At 37.3% G+C, this 19,451-nt stretch overlaps 1 protein-coding gene across 1 annotated transcript in view; it reads right to left on the bottom strand.

Moving 5' to 3' along the window:
* Positions 1-940: 940 nt before the first annotated feature.
* SAXO2 (stabilizer of axonemal microtubules 2) overlaps positions 941-19,451 on the bottom strand; it is a 28,089-nt gene continuing 9,578 nt past the window's right edge. Inside the window, 3 exon segments of the mRNA XM_038010249.2 lie at positions 941-1,163; positions 1,165-1,509; positions 1,511-1,970. Of these exon segments, the coding sequence (XP_037866177.1) occupies positions 1,037-1,163; positions 1,165-1,509; positions 1,511-1,970 (932 nt within the window). The 3' untranslated portion in view covers positions 941-1,036.

Here is a 19,451-nt window from a genome sequence, read left to right as displayed (position 1 = left end):
TTATACTTGTACTTTAAGGACTAAAATGTACCATATAGTCTGATGCTCAAAACAAACTCTTTTTGAGAACAGACATCATTTTACAAATAAAGATACTGAGGCTCAGAGATATGAGTCACTGTCTAAGGTAATAAAAATAGAAATCTATATTATTAGAACTTAAACTCAGGTTCATCCCTGTAATACCAGTGCTTTGGGAAGCCAAGGCGGGATTCAAGAGCAGCCTGGATAATATATTGAACAGCCTGGCCAATATAGCAAGAACCTGTCTCTACAAAGTATATTTTTAAAAAAATAGCCAGATGTGGTGGCACACCCTTGTAGTCCCAGCTACTTGGGAGGCTGAGATAGGAGGATCACTTGAGCTCAGGAGGCTGAGGCTGCAGTAAGCAGTGATCACATCACTGGACTCCAGCATGGGTGACAGTGAGACCTTGTCTCTAAAAATAATGATAATTAGTTAGAACTTGAACTCAAGTCCTTTGATTCCCAGCACACAGAGCCTTTCCCTGCCACACCACAGTGCCTCTTGCTAACCTGAACATGGTGAGGAGCAGTGCAGCAGTCTATACCACCAACCAAAACTTACTCAGCACAAAGTCTGAGTAAAATGAATCCGATTATCTTGGAAGAGGAATCCATGTATCATTTTCAATGTCGTTCTAGATAATCCTGATGTGCTTGATAAATGACAACTGGTATGTGAATAACCATACAATTGCCATAATTATAAACAGAATTACAAATGATAATAGACTGGGGACAAGCTACTAAGCAGTATGTTGAATATTAAAAGAGTACACATGGGAATGTATATTATTGAACCTTCTGAAATGCATATTAAAGAACAATCTTGATTAAAATATCAATACAAAATGGTTTTAAGATTCTGAGTTTTTAAAATACATTTTCCAATTTTCTTGTTTAAAAATATAAAAAATGATTTATTATATCATTTTTTTCACTCCAAAAATTGAGTTTTCTCTTGGAAAAACAATTACTTGCTAGTAGCTTCCTTTTAAGCATATTTTGGTTATTAGAAGGCCTTCACTGTGGGAGAAATCTTGTGAAAGAATTTATGACTTTGGGAACCGGCATTTTCAAAAATATAACCTGGAGGAGACGAGTAACTCGCTGGACAAATTTCCTGTTTTTTCGGTGTTTACAGAGTAGATGGTCACATCATCAAATGGAACAGAACTATTAAAAGCAATATTTAAAGGTTTGCAACTCTCTGTTGGAATCAATTTGTGTGGCACATAGTGAGATCTGAAAGTGCTCAAACCATCAAATTTTCCAGATGGGTTGGGAATCTGCTCCTGCTTCTTAATAAGTCCTTGACGACAATTGTCCCATGCTGGAAAAACTTCCTTCATAGTGCTTTTTCCTTGGAAAGGAAAATTATTACTTCTTCTATGAGAAACTGGCCTGATGGGAACTACACGATTGGCCTGATATGGAACATAGTTAAGATGGCTTGTGATGTTTAATAGCATGCTACCTGTAGGAGTACTCTGGTACTTTCTTGACCTCAGGTGGTGGGATTTCCCATGGTTGAAAACATTCATGGAATTCAGTGCTTCCTTCAAACCGATCATTCTGGGTCACTCTGGTGTGTACAGGTCTGCAAATTTTTGCAGTTTCACCAATAAGACCCTGAAAGTCATACCGGTGAGTTGTGAGATCCTCAAAGCGTTGGTCAGTTGGTTTGGAAACTTCCTTTGGCCTTTCAAACTTGAGTTCAAGCTGATGAGGTATATAATCAAGGCGATGACTTGTAATGCCATTAAAAGGGGCTGTAGAACGTTTGACCACAGAGGAGGTTTTAAAGATTTGCCTAGGCTTTATCTCCTGAGGAATAAAGTCATCCTGAAATGTAGTTTAATTTCCAAATTTCACAGTAGGGGGGTGGAAAGTTTGTTCTGGCTTACAAAGTTCACTTTTATGAAGGTCATAAGCTCTATAATCATCTTGAAAATTAAAACAAAGTAAAAACATTTTTAAATGCTGAAGAAAACAACCATCTTCTAAAAATCATAACTGATTTCTCTCATTGCCAAACATCTTTCCATTTCCTTTAGAAATCTGAACAATAGTATCAGAATACAGTTTCTCTGATTCCTTTCAGATTTGTTCTTTTTCTTCATTTCCACCTTCCTCTACCCATCTCCTCACTTTAATAGATATAACTTTCCACTTTCAGATTCATCTGATTACATAACAAAGGAAAAGCATATCTGAGCCTGACTGTGGATAGTTCTTGAAAGCCAAAAGGACTGTGTTGTAGGTGAGGACAGAGTTTAGGAGATTATGGTTGTATTCCTAGGAAGTGGTTGGGATTTTAAGTACGACTCACAAAATGCTAAAGTATGTCTAAAATCCAGGACTTGAAATAAAATCAAGTGCCCTCATGTGTGGACAAAAGTAATACAGACATTACTCCTTGCTTTGGAGAGACTCATCAAAGGAGAGAAAATTTTAATTCTGGTATACTCTAGGAAGCTACAGAAAGAAGTCCTTGAGCAAAGATACAGGGTAACTTGTGCTATCCCAGAAAGATCTCTGGCTTCAACTTTCCCTCATGAAATGGACTTTAAGGCATTCCCAAAAGATAGAGGGCCATCTAGAGGTCAGAGGCCTTAACTGAATGCCTTCAAAGGTGTTTGAAATTGTAGAATTTGAAGTGACCATCAGAGCAAAGATCTGGGGTTTGGAAGTTAAATAACCTTAAGCCTACTTCCTGCAGTTTACCTAGACTGTGGAGCATTTTCGTTCACTCTGGTGTCTACAGAGTGATGACTTGTAATACCATTACAAGTTGGTAATGGTACACTTCACTAAAACTGAAATGTTTATATTTCAACTAAGGATTATTTGTGTTTTCTATTTCTAGATGAGGACGATAATAAGCTAGGAAATACCATAAAAGCGACTTCACCTCAAAATATGTATTTCTAAATACCAAAAATTAATTTATAAAAGATAGAAATTTATTATACAAGATAACATACTAAAATCAGAACTAAAGTCTATGCAGTATTTACAGGAAAGGTCAAACCTTGAAAACTTATTATGTGGATATCTTCTTCAAAGAGATAAAATGTTTATCCATCTCTGCCAAAATGGCCAACTTTTGGACTAAATGATCAAGTTAGTACTGATGTTTGGATGAGAGAGGGCACCTGACTCAAGAATAGGTGACCTTCAGGCCAGCAGAGACCTTGAAGACAAACTGACAGAAAAGATGAGCTAGATCAAGCATTCTTATTCCTGTAAACCTAAAATTGAAAATAATGAGTGAGATAGAAATGGGAGAATTGAAAAGGATGCCAGGAGGTAGTGCTGAAAAGCCATGGAAAGCTGAAGTTACATTCAAAACAGACCTGTAAAGAAATAGAAATGATAACTAGGCAGAGGCGGCCAGTTAGCAAAGTGGCAATCAGAGCAGATGAGTGAAGAGAAGTGAAGGTGCTGTGAGAGAAATCATGTAGCTCACTGTGGAGATGAAGGGAAAAGCTCTTCCTTGAAGCTCCCTGGCACCTGATAGTTTTTCATTTTCAGTTCACCTGAAGCTTTACCAGAGTCTTTTTTTCTTGAGGTACCATGAGGGAATCTCTCTTCTTTGCAAACTAAAGTATAAAAGTATAACACCATTTTTCACTAGCTAAAATAAATCACAGATGTTATTAAAGATCTACAGTTCCACACAATCATATAGGGAGAATTCTTGCTACCACACAAGAGAAAAAAGATTTTCATTGTAAGAGAATAAACAGAAGACAATATTTTCCCTCACCAAACCAGCTTTGGTTTTCAAAATGGAAGCAAGAATTTGGACACTGAGAGATGGATGTAATAGCATACAATAGTATGAATGTCAGTTCTAGCTAATTGCAGAAAATTGATTTTCTCCCCATAAATATGCCTATGCTCATATACCTGTAATACTTATTATCTGTTCTGGAATATTTATTGACAACATTCTAGCAATACCTTTAAAACACCATAATCTTTATCATGTGTTTTTAGTGTTTCATGATACTTAAGGAAAAAACAAACATTTAGTAATTTGCTGTTTAATTTCCAAATATTTGGGGATTTTTCTACATTTTTCTCTGTTATTGATGTCTAATTTAATTATGTTATGATCAAAAACACACATTGCATGATTTCAATTCTTTTATATTTGTTAAGGTTTGTTTTATGACTCCAAATATAGTTTATCTGGATGAAGCTTTCATGTGCACTTGAAAAGAATGTGTATTCTGTTATTGTTGGCAGAAGTGTCAATTTGGACAAATTGTTGATAGTGTTGTTCAGGTCTTTATATTCTTACTTATTACCTGTCTATGTTCTACAGATTACTTAAAGAGAGTGTTGAAGTCTCCAACTACAAATGCATATTTTTACATTTCTTATGTTAGTACTATAAGTTTTTGCTGCTTTGTATATTTGAAGCTCAGAATCTTGTGTTTGGGAAGTGGAAGGTGGGTGTGTGGTGGTTTCTTTGTTGTCCCAGTCCAGCTTCAGTCTTAGGCAGGCCCTGTGCCCCTGGGTCTCAGAAGCAGGGCTCTCTCAGTGTACCTGCCCCTTCACTTAATGTAGTAGGTCTCTAATTGTTGGTCCCAAGACAGTTTCCTGTTCTTTCTTCATTTTCAAGGTTCAGTTTTATTTTGCTCCTTGTTGTTGTTTTTCTTTATCTTTCATCAAGTTGCAATACATCTTCACCTATTCATTGTGGCTGTCACAGTGATGCCTCTCCTGCAGTGGATTTATTATTATTATTATTATTATACTTTAAGTTCTAGGGTACATGTGCATAACATGCAGGTTTGTTACATGTGTACACCCGTGCCATGTTGGTGTGCTGCACCCATCAACTCGTCAGCACCCATCAACTTATCATTTACATCAGGTATAATTCCCAATGGAATCCCTCCCCACTCTCCCCTCCCTGTGACAGGCCCCGGTGTGTGATGTTCCCCTTCCTAAGTCAAAGTGATCTCATTGTTCAGTTCCCACCTATGAGTGAGCACATGCGGTGTTTGGTTTTCCGTTCTTGCGATAGTTTGCTGAGAATGATGGTTTCCAGCTGCACCTATGTCCCTACAAAGGACACAAACTCATCCTTTTTTATGGCTGCATAGTATTCCGTGGTGTTTATGTGCCACATTTTCTTAGTCCAGTCTGTCACTGATGGACATTTGGGTTGATTCCAAGTCTTTGCTATTGTGAATAGTGCCGCAATAAACATACGTGTACATGTGTCTTTATAGCAGCATGATTTATAATCCTTTGGGTATATACCCAGTAATGGGATGGCTGGGTCATATGGTACTTCTAGTTCTAGATTCTTGAGGAATCGCCATACTGTTTTCCATTATGGTTGAACTAGTTTACAATCCCACCAACAGTGTAAAAGTGTTCCTATTTCTCCACATCCTCTCCAGCACCTGTTGTTTCCTGACTTTTTAATGATTGCCATTCTAACTGGTGTGAGATGGTATCTCATTGTGGTTTTGATTTGCATTTCTCTGATGGCCAGTGATGATGAGCATTTTTTCATGTGTCTGTTGGCTATATGAATGTCCTCTTTTGAGAAATGTCTATTCATATCCTTTGCCCACTTTTTGATGGGGTTGTTTGTTTTTTTCTTGTAAATTTGTTTGAGTTCTTTGTAGGTTCTGGATATTAGCCCTTTGTCAGATGAGTAGATTGCAAAAATTTTCTCCCATTCTGTAGGTTACCTGTTCACTCTGATGGTAGATTCTTTTGCTGTGCAGAAGCACTTTAGTTTAATGAGATCCCATTTGTCAATTTTGGCTTTTGCGGTCGTTGCTTTTGGTGTTTTAGACATGAAGTCCTTGCCCATGCCTATGTCCTGAATGGTATTACCTAGGTTTTCTTCTAGGGTTTTTATGGTATTAGGTCTAACATTTAAGTCTCTAGTCCATTTGAATTAATTTTCGTATAAGGAGTAAGGAAAGGATCCAGTTTCAGCTTTCTACTTATGGCTAGCCAATTTTCCCAGCACCATTTATTAAATAGGGAATCCTTTCCCCATTTCTTGTTTTTCTCAGGTTTATCAAAGATCAGATGGCTGTAGATGTGTGGTATTATTTCTGAGGACTCCGTTCTGTTCCATTGGTCTATATCTCTGTTTTGGTACCAGTACCATGCTGTTTTGGTTACTGTAGCCTTGTAGTATAGTTTGAAGTCAGGGAGCGTGATGCCTCCAGCTTTGTTCTTTTGGCTTAGGATTGTCTCGGAGATGCAGGCTCTTTTTTGTTCCATATGAACTTTAAAGCAGTTTTTCACAATTCTGTGAAGAAACTCATTGGTAGCTTGTTGGGGATGGCATTGAATCTATAAATAACCTTGGGCAGTATGGCCATTTTCACGATATTGATTCTTCCTATCCATGAGCATGGTATGTTCTTCCATTTGTTTATGTCCTCTTTGATTTCACTGAGCAGTGGTTTGTAGTTCTCCTTGAAGAGGTCCTTTACATCCCTTGTAAGTTGGATTCCTAGGTATTTTATTCTCTTTGAAGCAATTGTGAATGGAAGTTCATTCCTGATTTGGCTCTCTGTTTGTCTGTTACTGGTGTATAAGAATGCTTGTGATTTTTGCACATTAATTTTGTATCCTGAGACTTTGCTGAAGTTGCTTATCAGCTTAAGGAGATTTTCGGCTGAGACAATGGGGTTTTCTAAATATACAATCATGTCATCTGCAAACAGGGACAATTTGACTTCTTCTTTTCCTAACTGAATACCCTTGATTTCTTTCTCTTGCTTGATTGCCCTAGCCAGAACTTCCAACACTATGTTGAATAGGAGTGGTGAGAGAGGGCATCCCTGTCTTGTGCCAGTTTTCAAAGGGAATTTTTCCAGTTTTTGCCCATTCAGTATGATATTGGCTGTGGGTTTGTCATAAATAGCTCTTATGATTTTGAGATACGTTCCATCAATACCGAATTTATTGAGAGTTTTTAGCATGAAGGGCTGTTGAATTTTGTCAAAGGCCTTTTCTGCATCTATTGAGATAATCATGTGGTTTTTGTCTTTGGTTCTGTTTATATGCTGGATTACGTTTATTGATTTGCGTATGTTGAACCAGCATTGCATCCCAGGGATGGAGCCCACTTGATCATGGTGGATAAGCTTTTTGATGTGCTTCTGGATCCGGTTTGCCAGTATTTTATTGAGGATTTTTGCATCGATGTTCATCAGGGATATTGGTCTAAAGTTCTCTTTTTTTGTTGTGTCTCTGTCCGGCTTTGGTATCAGGATGATGTTGGCCTCATAAAATGAGTTAGGGAGGATTTCCTCTTTTTCTATTGATTGGAATAGTTTCAGAAGGAATAGTACCAGCTCCTCCTTGTACCTCTGGTAGAATTCAGCTGTGAATCCATCTGGTCCTGGACTTTTTTGGTTGGTAGGCTATTAATTATTGCCTCAATTTCAGAACCTGCTATTGGTCTATTCAGGGATTCAGCTTCTTCCTGCTTTAGTCTTGAGAGAGTGTAAATGTGTAAAAAGAAATGGAAATTATCCATTTCTTCTAGATTTTCTAGTTTATTTGCGTAGAGGTGTTTATAGTATTCTCTGATGGTAGTTTGTATTTCTGTGGGGTCGGTGGTGATATCCCCTTTATCATTTTTTATTGCGTCTATTTGATTCTTCTCTCTTTTCTTCTTTGTTAGTCTTGCTAGTGGTCTATCAATTTTGTTGATCTTTTCAAAAAACCAACTCCTGGATTCATTGATTTTTTGGAGGGTTTTTTGTGTCTCTATCTCCTTCAGTTCTGCTCTGATCTTAGTTCCTTCTGCTAGCTTTTGAATGTTTTGTTCTTGCTTCTCTAGTTCTTTTAATTATTATATTAGAGTGTCAATTTTAGATCTTTCCTGCTTTCTCTTGTGGGCATTTAGTGCTATAAGTTTCCCTCTACACACTGTTTTAAATGTGTCCCAGAGATTCTGGTATGTTGTATCTTTGTTCTCATTGGTTTCAAAGAACATCTTTATTTCTGCCTTCATTTCATTGTGTACCCAGTAGTCATTCAGGAGCAGGTTGTTCAGTTTCCATGTAGTTGAGCGATTTTGATTGAGTTTCTTAGTCCTGAGTTCTAGTTTGATTGCACTGTGGTCTGAGAGACAGTTTGTTATAATTTCTGTTCTTTTACATTTGCTGAGGAGTGCTTTACTTCCAATTATGTGGTCAATTTTGGAATAAGTGTGATGTGGTGCTGAGAAGAATGTATATTCTGTTGATTTAGGGTGGAGAGTTCTGTAGATATCTATTAGGTCTGCTTGCTGCAGAGATGAGTTCAATTCCTGGATATCCTTGTTAACTTTCTGTCTCGTTGATCTGTCTAATGTTGACAGTGGGGTGTTGAAGTCTCCCATTATTATTGTATGGTAGTCTAAGTCTCTTTGTAAGTCTCTAAGGACTTGCTTTACGAATCTGGGTGCTCCTGTATTGGGTGCATATATATTTAGGATAGTTAGCTCTTCCTGTTGAATTGATCCCTTTACCATTATGTAATGGCCTTCTTTGTCTCTTTTGATCTTTGATGGTTTAAAGTCTGTTTTATCAGAGACTAGTATTGCAACCCCTGCTTTTTTTTGTTCTCCATTTGCTTGGTAGATCTTCCTCCATCCCTTTATTTTGAGCCTATGTATGTCTCTGTATGTGAGTTGGGTCTCCTGAATGCAGAAGACTGATGGGTCTTGACTCTTTATCCAGTTTGCCAGTCTGTGTCTTTTAATTGGAGCATTTAGTCCATTTACATTTAAGATTAATATTGTTATGTGTGAACTTGATCCTGCCATTAGGATATTAACTGGTTATTTTGCTCGTTAGTTGATGCAGTTTCTTCCTAGCCTCGATGGTCTTTACATTTTGGCATGTTTTTGCAATGGCTGGTACCGGTTGTTCCTTTCCATGTTTAGTGCTTCCTTCAGGGTCTCTTGTAAGGCAGGCCTAGTGGTGACAAAATCTCTAAGCATTTGCTTATCTGTAAAGGATTTTATTTCTCCTTCACTTATGAAACTTAGTTTGGCTGGATATGAAATTCCGGGTTTAAAATTATTTTCTTTAAGAATGTTGAATATTGGCCCCCACTCTCTTCTGGCTTGTAGAGTTTCTGCGGAGAGATCTGCTGTTGGTCTGATGGGCTTCCCTTTGTGGGTAACCCGACCTTTCTCTCTGGCTGCCCTTAAGATTTTTTCCTTCATTTCAACTTTGGTGAATCTGGCAATTATATGTCTTGGAGTTGCTCTTCTCGAGGAGTATCTTTGTGGCGTTCTCTGTATTTCCTGACTTTGAACGTTGGCCTGCCCTACTAGGTTGGGGAAGTTCTCCTGGATGATATCCTGAAGAGTGTTTTCCAACTTGGTTCCATATTCCCCCTCACTTTCATGCACCCCAATCAGACGTAGATTTGGTCTTTTTACATAATCCCATACTTCTTGCAGGCTTTGTTCATTTCTTTTTCTTCTTTTTTCTTTAGATTTCTCTTCTCGCTTCATTTCATTCATTTGATCCTCAATCACTGATACTCTTTCTTCCAGTTGATCGAGTTGGTTACTGAAGCTTGTGCATTTGTCACTTATTTCTCATGTCATGGTTTTCATCTCTGTCCGTTCGTTTATGGCCCTCTCTACATTAATTATTCTAGTTATCAATTCTTCCACTCTTTTTTCATGCTTTTTAGTTTCTTTGCGCTGGGTATGTAATTCCTCCTTTAGCTCTGAGAAGTTTGATGGACTGAGGCCTTCTTCTCTCATCTCGTCAAAGTCATTCTCTATCCAGCTTTGATCCATTGCTGGCGATGAGCTGCGTTCCTTTGCAGGGGGAGATGTGCTCTTATTTTTTGAATTTCCAGCTTTTCTGCCCTGCTTTTTCCCCATCTTTGTGGTTTTATCTGCCTCTGGTCTTTGATGATGGTGACGTACTGATGGGATTTTGGTGTGGGTGTCCTTCCTGTTTGTTAGTTTTCCTTCTAACAGTCAGGACTCTCAGCTGTAGGTCTGTTGGAGATTGCTTGAGGTCCACTCCAGACCCTGTTTGCCTGGGTGTCAGCAGCAGAGGCTGCAGAAGATAGAATACTGCTGAACAGCAAGTGTACCTGATTCTTGCTTTGGAAGCTTCCTCTCGGGGGTGTACTCCACTGTGTGAGGTGTGGGGTGTCGGTCTGCCCCTAGTGAAGGATGTCTCCCAGTTAGGCTACTCAGGGGTCAGGGTCCCACTTGAGCAGGCAGTCTGTCCGTTCTCAGATCTCACCCTCCATGTTGGGAGATCCATCGCTCTCTTCAAAGCTGTCAGACAGAGTTGCTTGCGCCTGCAGAGGTTTCTGCTGCTTTTCTTTGTTGTTGTCATTGTTGTTGTTGTTGTTTAGTTGTGCCCTGTCCCCAGAGGTAGAGTCTACAGAGACTGGCAGGCCTCCTTGAGCTGCTGTGAGCTCCACCCAGTTCGATCTTCCCAGGGCTTTGTTTACCTACTTAAGCCTCAGCAATGGCAGGCGCCCCTCCCCCAGCCTCGCTGCTGCCTTGAGGTTAGATCGCAGACTGCTGTGCTAGCAATGAGGAAGGCTCTGTGGGCGTGGGACCCTCCCAGCCAGGTGTAGGATATAATCTCCTGGTGTGCCCGTTTGCTTAAAGCGCAGTATTGGGGTGGGAGTTACCCGACTTTCCAGGTGTTGTGTGTCTCTGTTCCCCTGGCTAGGAAAAGGGATTCCCTTCCCCCTTGCACTTCCCAGGTGAGGTGATGCCTTGCCCTGCTTCAACTCTCACTGGTTGGGCTGCAACAGCTGACCAGCACCGATTGTCCGGCACTCCCAATGAGATGAACCCAGTACCTCAGTTGATAATGCAGAAATCACCTGTCTTCTTTGTCGCTCGCGCTAGGAGCTGGAGACTGGAGCTGTTCCTATTTGGCCATCTTGCTCTGCTCCCCTCCCCCCGTAGTGGATATTAATCCATTTTTGTTCTGTAGGTTACAGGCATCCAAATGGAGCTTCCTGTTTTTTTTTTTGTTTTTTTGTTTTTTTTTTTGTCTTTGCAACAACAATCATTCTTCTTTCTATGCCTGCACTATGAAGGAAATTTTCTGTGGTCTCCAGCCTTTCTTCCAATCTTCTCATGATCACACAGTGAACATCCATAGGGAACAGTCTATGAGTCGTTTTGAACTCCCTCTTTAGTGTCTGAAGTTCTCAGAGCTTCTATGCTCTCACAGTAGCTCACACTCAAGTCTTTAGCAATTAAATATGTAAATTATTTGATACACTTGTGTAACAGCTCGTCTTCATTCCATGCCCAGCTTTGGGTGAAACAGTGCTTGTCTCCTGTCTCAACTGGGTGGAAGTTTTTTTTGGTTAAATGTCAGGCTAATTGGTTAACGTGTGATCTCAGCTTTCTAAAGGATTCATACACATTTATGATTTTGTAGATTAGCTGGCTTTTTCTTATTCTTATGTTGGGAATATAATCTTTCTGGCCTTCTGCATCTTACACAGAATCTGAAAATTCTGGATTTCTTTAAGGCGAGGTTTAAAATTACACCTTGAATTCTACAGATTCAATTTCCTTTACAGATATAGGGCTATTTTGACTTTTTATTCCTTCTTGAGTTACTTTTGTTAAATTGTATTTTTCAAAACATTTATCCATTTTATTTAACTTGTAAATTATTGGCATTTTTTAAAAATAATATCTTTTAATGTGTGAAAAATCAATCTTTGAGTTTTAATCACAATATTTTGTTCATTTACACTTAATGTAATGATCTAGCTGGGCTTAAGTTGACTGTATTGCTATTTGCTTTTGATTTTTCCCTCCTTTGTTCCAATAACCCTTATTTCCTGCCTTCTTTTGTATTAATAAATGACATTTATTAATTTTTTTAATTAATTACTATTAATTAAAATTAATTTTACTATTAGAATTTTTTCTATATTTTAAAAATAAAAAATGAATGTTTGACTTATTTTGAGATTTTTCTGGCTCAAACATAAATGGATATTTTTGCCACTTCTAGCATGGAAGAACCTGTAAGCAATTTAATTCTATTTAAATCCTCTTGCCTTTTGTACTACTGTTCTAACATACTTTACTTTTATATTTGTGTAAAAACATAATATAGTAATTTTAAGTTGTCAATATTATTTTATATTTACCCACATATTTACCCTTTATGTGTGCTTCATCCCTTCCTGCATTTCATGCTTCTCTCTGGAATAAGTTTCCTTTTAACTGAAGAATGTCCTTTAATACTTTCTGTAGTAGGTATCTCAGCTTTTTCTTTTTTTGTCTGAAAACATTTTTACTTGGCTTTAACTTTTCAAGGCTATTTTTACTAGATATACAATTCTCAGGTTTCCTGGCTTTAAAATTCTAGACCCTTCTCACACCTTTAGCACTTTTAAAGTGTCATATCATTGTCATTTAACTTCCATAGTTTGTGTTGAAAAGTCACGTATCATTCTGTCTAAAAGTCAGATATAACTTTTTCTTTTTGTAGATAATGAATAGTTTTTCACTTGCTACTTTTAAGAATTTATCTTTACTTGGTTTTCAGATGTTTGACAATAGTTGTCTAGGATGGTTTTCTATGTGTTTATTTTGGAGTTTGCTGAGCTTCCTGAATCTGTGGGCTGATTCTTTCAATTTTGGAAAAGTCTTGACCATTATCTCTTCAAATATCTCCTGATTCTTCATAGGCCTCATAACATTTTACTATGTGCTGGATGTTGTGTATAAGAGAATCATAAAAACTAAATTCAATGTTATTTTCAACAAGAGACAGTTTACTCTTTCCTATGTTAGAATATGGGGGAGATCACCTCATTCTTACCAGAATCTGAGCTAGATCAGTGCTCAATGGCACCTTCAGTTAGACATAGTCTTACTCTAGTTTCAAATGTCTCAAGAGCAAGACTCAAGGTGTGTTTGTAGTAAGGCCCTCATTCTAGTGGAGCTTTATCTCCTAAGCATTTACTCCCAAAAAAGACTGTGGGATATTCCTCTGGAATTTTTCTGGCCCAGTCTCCCAGCACACCATGCCCCCTCCCCTACAAACTCTCAGTGAATGTCTCACATTGAAAACCAGCCATGTATCTGGGGCTCTTCTAGATTTCAATTAGTCCTATCAGCCCAAATTCAAGTGTTCCACTGCTTTCTTTTTCCTCTACTAGAGTTTATCTGCTTATGCCAAGCTCAATCCTCAGCACAGGCCTAGGACTTGACAAGTGTTCCCAGAGAAGTAAATGGCTGGCCATATCAACTCACTGAGGAAGGGCTCCTAGCTCTCTGAAATTTTTGTATTTTGCTTCTACAGCTGTCTGATGTCCTTCCAAGAAGATTTTTAAAAATCTATACTTATGTCAAGTCCCCTCAGCCTGGCACTCAAGGTTCTTCCCAAACTGATCTCAATCTACTTTCATGGAATTACACCCCAATCTCTCATCCCTGAAAATTTCTGGTCCTCACTATGTCTACTGAATAACTGTTTTATTTTTCTGATTCTATGCTTTTTTACTCATTTCGTGCCAGTTTTCAGAATATCCCTCCTCTTTCTACATCTCAATACCGACTAGTGTCTGATGCATTCCCAGGCTGGCCTGAAGTGATAACTTACCAAGTATAAATTCTTGAAGCACTGTTTGCTCCACTATTTTTGTAGTAAATAATGTCTTCCCCTGAGGATATCTCATTTTGGTGTCTAGTATGGCAATTTCACTTTTCATGCTATTGCTTTTTAAATTCTCAATTATAGTTACTTTTTAGATAGTCAATTTTATTTTTAAATAAACACTGTATATATTTAAAATGTACTTGGTCTTTAACGTGTATACACACACAGTAAAATGGTTACTAAAGTGAGAAACATATTCATCTCCTCACAGTAACCTGTGTGTGTGCATGCGTGTGCGTCTGTGCGTGTGTGTGTGTGTGTGTGTGGTGTGAGCACCTGAAATCTATTCTCAGCAAATTTCCAGTATATAGTACAGTATTATTAATTATAGTCATGATGCTGTACATTAGATCTCTAGATTTACTCATCCTATACAACTTCAACTTTATACCTCTTGCCCAATATACCCCCATTTCCCCCACTTCCCTGCCCCTGGTAACCATCATTCTATCTTCTGCTTCTATGTATTCAACTCTTTTAGATTTACACATTATTATGCATATTATTACTTAATACATAATAGAATATATGTGTACTATATATATGTTCATACAAATATTTACACATCACATTTATTCATTGATTGATGCACATTTAGGTTGTTTCTTATCTATATTATTGTGAATAATGCTGCAATAAATAAAAGTGAAGATATTTCTTCAAAATACTGATTTCATTTCCTTTGGATATATGCCAGAGAAGTTGCTGGATCACATGAAAATTCCATGTTTAATTTTTTGAGAAAACTTCATATTGTTTTCCATATAGCTATACCAATTTACATTCAAACCAACAGAGTACCAGGATTGCTTTTTCTCCACATCCTCACCAACACTTGCTATCTTTTATCTTCTCTATAACAGACATCTTAAAGGTGTGAGATGATATCTCATTGTGGTTTTCATTTGCATTTATCTGGTGATTGGTTGAGTATCTTTTCATATATCTATTGGCCATGTGTATGTCTTCTTTGGAAAAAATGTTTATTCAGGTACTTTGGTCAATTTTTAATCCCCCCATCCCTTTTTTTGCTATTGTCTACGTTCCTTATTTTTTAAAATATTAACCCCTTATGTGATACATGGTTTGCTTATATTTTCTGCCAATTCATAAGTTCCAATTTTCTTTTGTTGATTGTTTCCTTGCTGTACAGACACTTTTTAGTTTGGATGAACCCATCTGTCTATTTTTACTTTTGTTACCTGTGTTTTGGGAGTCATATCCAAAAAACCACTGGCAAGGTCAAAGTCAAGGACATTTTCCATGGTTTCTTCTAGGAATTTTATGGTTTCAGGTCTTGTGTTTAAGACTTCAATTCACTTTGAATTGATTTTTGTTTATGGAACAAGGCTCCAATTTCATTCCTTCACATGTGGATACTCAGTTTTCCCCATACCATTTATTTCATTTATTTGAATTTCAGATTCAGGGATTATATGTGAAGATTTATCACTTGGGTATATTATGTGATGCTGAGGTTTAGGCTTTTAATGATTCCATCATCCAATTAGTGAACACAGTACCCAACAGGTAGTTGTTCAACCTTTGCATGCTCCCCTCCCTCTCTCCTTTTGGAATCTCCAGTGTTTATTGTTTCCATCTTTGTGTCCATGTATACCTAATGTTTAGCTCCCACTTATAAGTGTGAACATTCAGTATTTGGTTTTCTGTTTCTGTGTTAAATTGCTTAGAATAATGACCTCCAGTTGTATCCTTGTTCTTGAAAATAACATGGTTTTATTTACTGTGGCTGCACAGTATTCCATTGTGTATATATACTGCATTTTCTTTATATGATTCACCATTGATGGGCACCTGTGTTGATTCCATGTCTTTGCTATTGTGAAAAGTGCTACAATGAACATATAAGTGCAGACAGAATGATTTATTTTTTGTTGGTTATATACCCAGTAATGAGATTGTTTGGTTGAATGGTAATTCTACCTTTAGTTCTTTGAGTAATCTCCAAACTGCTTTCCAAAGGGGCTGGACTAATTTGTATTCCCACCAACAGTACATAAGTGTTCCGTTTTCTTTGGACCCTCACCAGCATCTTTTTTTTTTTTTTTTTTTTTTTTTTTTTTTTTTTTTACTTTTTAAATAATTGCCATTCTGACTGGTATGAGATAGTATCACATTGTGGTTTTCATTTACATCTCTCTGATGATAAGTGATGTTGAAAATATTTTCACGTGTTTGTTGGTTACTTGTACGTTTTCTTTCAAGAACTGTCTTCTCATGTCCTTTGCCCATCTTTTAATGTTATCTTTTCTTGTTGATTTATTTAACTTAGTTATAGACTCTGGATATTAGTCCTTTGTTGGATGCATAGTTTGTGAATATTTTCTATTATGTAACTTGTTTGTAACTTTGTTGGTAGTTTTTCTTCCTGGGCAGAAACTCTCTAGTTTAAGACCCATGTGTCAATTTTTATTGCATCTGCTTTTGAGCACTTAAAATATAAATTCTTTGCCTAAGGCAATGTCTAGAAGAGTATTTCCTAGGTTTTCTTTTAGGATTTTTAGAGTTTGGGGTCTTACATTTAAGCCTTTACTCCATCTTGAGTTAATTTTGGTACACAGTGAGAGGTAGGAGTCCAGTTTCATCCTTCTGCATATGGTTATATATATATATATGTAATTTGTAGATTGTTTTGTGTAGCATGACATTTTAAAGATATTGAATCTTCCTATCCATGATCATAGAATGCTTTTCCATTTGTATAGTTTATGATTTCCTTCTCCTTACAGAGATCATTCACCTCCTTCATTAGATGTATGCCCAGGTACTGTGAGTGTGTGTGGCTATTGTAAACGGGATTATGTTCTTGATTTGATTCCCAGCTTGAAGATTACTGGTGTATAGAAGTGCTACTGATTTTTGTGCATTGATTTTTTTATCCTGAGACTTTGCTGAATTCATTTATTAGGTCTAAGAGTCTTTTGGTAGAATCTTTAGGGCTTCCCAGGTATAAATTACATTGTCAGTGAAGAGACATAATTTCCAACATTAGCATTCCCAACACTATGTTAAATATGAGTGATAAGAGTGGGCATCCTTGTCTTATTCCAGTTCTCAAAGGGAATGCTTCCAGTTTTTTGTCAATTCAGTATGATGTTGGCTGTGGGCTTGTCATAGATGGCTCTTATTATTTTGAGGTATGTTCCTTTAATGCCTAGTTTTTTTGAGAGTTTTTATCATGAAGGGATGTTGGATTTTATCAAATGCTTTTTCTGTATCTACTGAGATGAACATATGATTTTTGTTTTTAATTCTGTTTATGTGGTGAATCACATTTATTGATTTGCATATGTGGGACAATCCTTGTATCCCAGGAATAAAACCCACTTGACTGTGGTGAATTAAGTTTTTGATGTGCTGCTGGATTTGGTGTGCTAGTATTTTCTGAGGATTTTTGCATCTGTGTTCAGATACAATGGTCTGTAGTTTTCTTTTTTGTGTCTTTGTCAAATTTGGTATCAGGATCATACTAGTTTCATAGAGTGAGCCAGGAAGTAGTCCCTCGTCCTCAATTTTTTGGAGTACTTTCAGTAGGGTTGGTACCGGCTGTTCTTTCTATGTCTGGTAGTCTGGTAGAATTCAGCTGTGAACCCATTTGGTCCACGGCTCTTTTTTTTTTTTTTTTTTTTTTTTTTTTTAACTGATTCAATTTCCTTACTCATTATTATCTGTTCAGGATTTGTTTCTTCCTGGTTCAATCTTGGGAATTTGTGTTTCCAGGAATTTATCTATTTCCTCTAGACTTTCTAATTTGTGTACATAGATATGTTCATAATATTCTCTGAGCATCTTTTGTATTTCTGTGGGATCAATTGTGATGCCACTTTTGTAATTTTTGATTGTGCTTATTTGGATGTCTTTTTTTGTTAATCTAGCTAGTGGTTTATCCATCTTGTTTATCTTTTCAAAAATGAACTTTTTGCTTCACTGATCCTTTGAATGGTTTTGGGGGTCTCCATTTCATTCAGTTCTGCTCTGATTGTAATTATTTCTTCTGTTAGCTTTGGGTTTAGTTTGTTATTATGTTGCTAGTACTTTTAGTTGCAAGGTTAGGTTGTTAATTTGAGCTATTTCTATCTTTTTGATATAGGCATTTAGCACTATAAACTTTCCTCTTAACCCTGCTTTTGCCACATTCCAGAAGTTTTGGTATATTGTGACTCTATTTTCATTTATTTCAAATACCTTTTTTTTTTTTTTTTTTTTTTGAGACAAAGTAACGCACTGTTGCCCAGGCTGGAGTGCAGTGGTGCGTTCTTGGCGCACTGCAATTCCACCTCCCAGGTTCAAGAGATTCTCCTGCCTCAGACTCCTGAGTAGCTGGGATTACAGGCACCTACCATCACGCCCAGCTATTTTTTTGTATTTTTAGTAGAGATGGGGTTTCACCATGTTGGCCAGGCTGGTCTCGAACTGCTGACCCTGTGATTCACCCACCTTGGCCTCCCAAAGGAGGACAGTGAGAGTACCTTCCCACTGTGACTTCTCTTCAGCTGCAGAATTGTTCTTAAATAGGTTATCTACAAAACCTGCAGTACAATCATACAGAGTATGGAAGTAGAACCTTGGCTCTTAGTATTTTTGTTGTCTCATGCCTGAAAACCTGAAATACAAAACATCACCTTTGCTAAGAAAGTTCAGTAGTGAGAATGCCAGAGGAACTCAAAATTCCTTATGCTTTAACTATAACCACAGGAGTGGAAGTATCGGAATCTACAGGAAACTCAGGTCATGGAAAGCTAGTAGTGTTGGTATAAGTGTGTACGTGTGTTATGTGTACATGTTCCCAGCATCAGGGGACAACAGTATTACTGGTATATTTCTTATGGATCTTGTAGAAAAAAAGAAAATCTTAATATGACTGTATAAGAGACCAAATATCGTGGCTCATGCCTGTAATCCCAGCACTTTGGGAGGCCGAGGCAGGTGAATCGCAAGGTGAGGAGTTCAAGACCAGCATGACCAACATGGTGAACCTCTGTCTCTACTAAAAATATAAAAATTAGCCAGGCGTGGTGGCTCATGCCTGTAATCCTAGCTACTCAGGAAGCTGAGGCAGAAGAATTGCTTGAACTCGGGAGGCGGACGTTGCAGTGAGCCGAGATCGTGCTACTACACTCTAGCCTGGGTGACAGAGCAAGACTCCATCTCAAAAAACAAACAAATGAAAAAAGACCAAATTCATCTTTATCAATTATTCTTTATGTCAAATTTTACACAGTACATTTTCTCCTGTGCATATCAATCTATATCAGCAATTGCTCTATGCTACATTTAATTATACTTCTTCAACATTCACAGTCTTCACAATTTGTTCTTTGTGTAGTATGTTATGTGCTCAAAGATTTAAAAAACAGAAAAAACATTTTCTTGACCTCCCTAATAGGTAGGCTTATAGATGAAAGTATATTGATATCCTGCACTTTAGTTACTCATTGAACAGGCAGGCATGAAATTTAAAGAAAAAGTATGCATTTAACTATTACCTAAATAAAGTATGAATCATTACTTTGATTATTGATGGTATCACTCTTACAAAAGTGTTTTATATTAGGACATATCCATTCAGCTATTTTACATAACCAATGGAAATAATGTAATCCTATATATGTAATTATATTAATAAAAAGATATAAAAATAATACCTACTATCATACATCAAAATCAATATAAGCCTAAAATAGCCTATTTTTAGGCCAGGTGCGGTGGTCATGCCTGTTAATCCCAGCA

The sequence above is a fragment of the Chlorocebus sabaeus genome, chromosome 26 (genome assembly GCF_047675955.1).
Source record: "Chlorocebus sabaeus isolate Y175 chromosome 26, mChlSab1.0.hap1, whole genome shotgun sequence".
In the NCBI taxonomy this organism is placed as follows: Eukaryota; Metazoa; Chordata; class Mammalia; order Primates; family Cercopithecidae; genus Chlorocebus; species Chlorocebus sabaeus.
The sequence above is the reverse complement of the archived record's forward strand: the minus strand, read 5'-3'. Positions and strand labels throughout refer to the sequence as shown.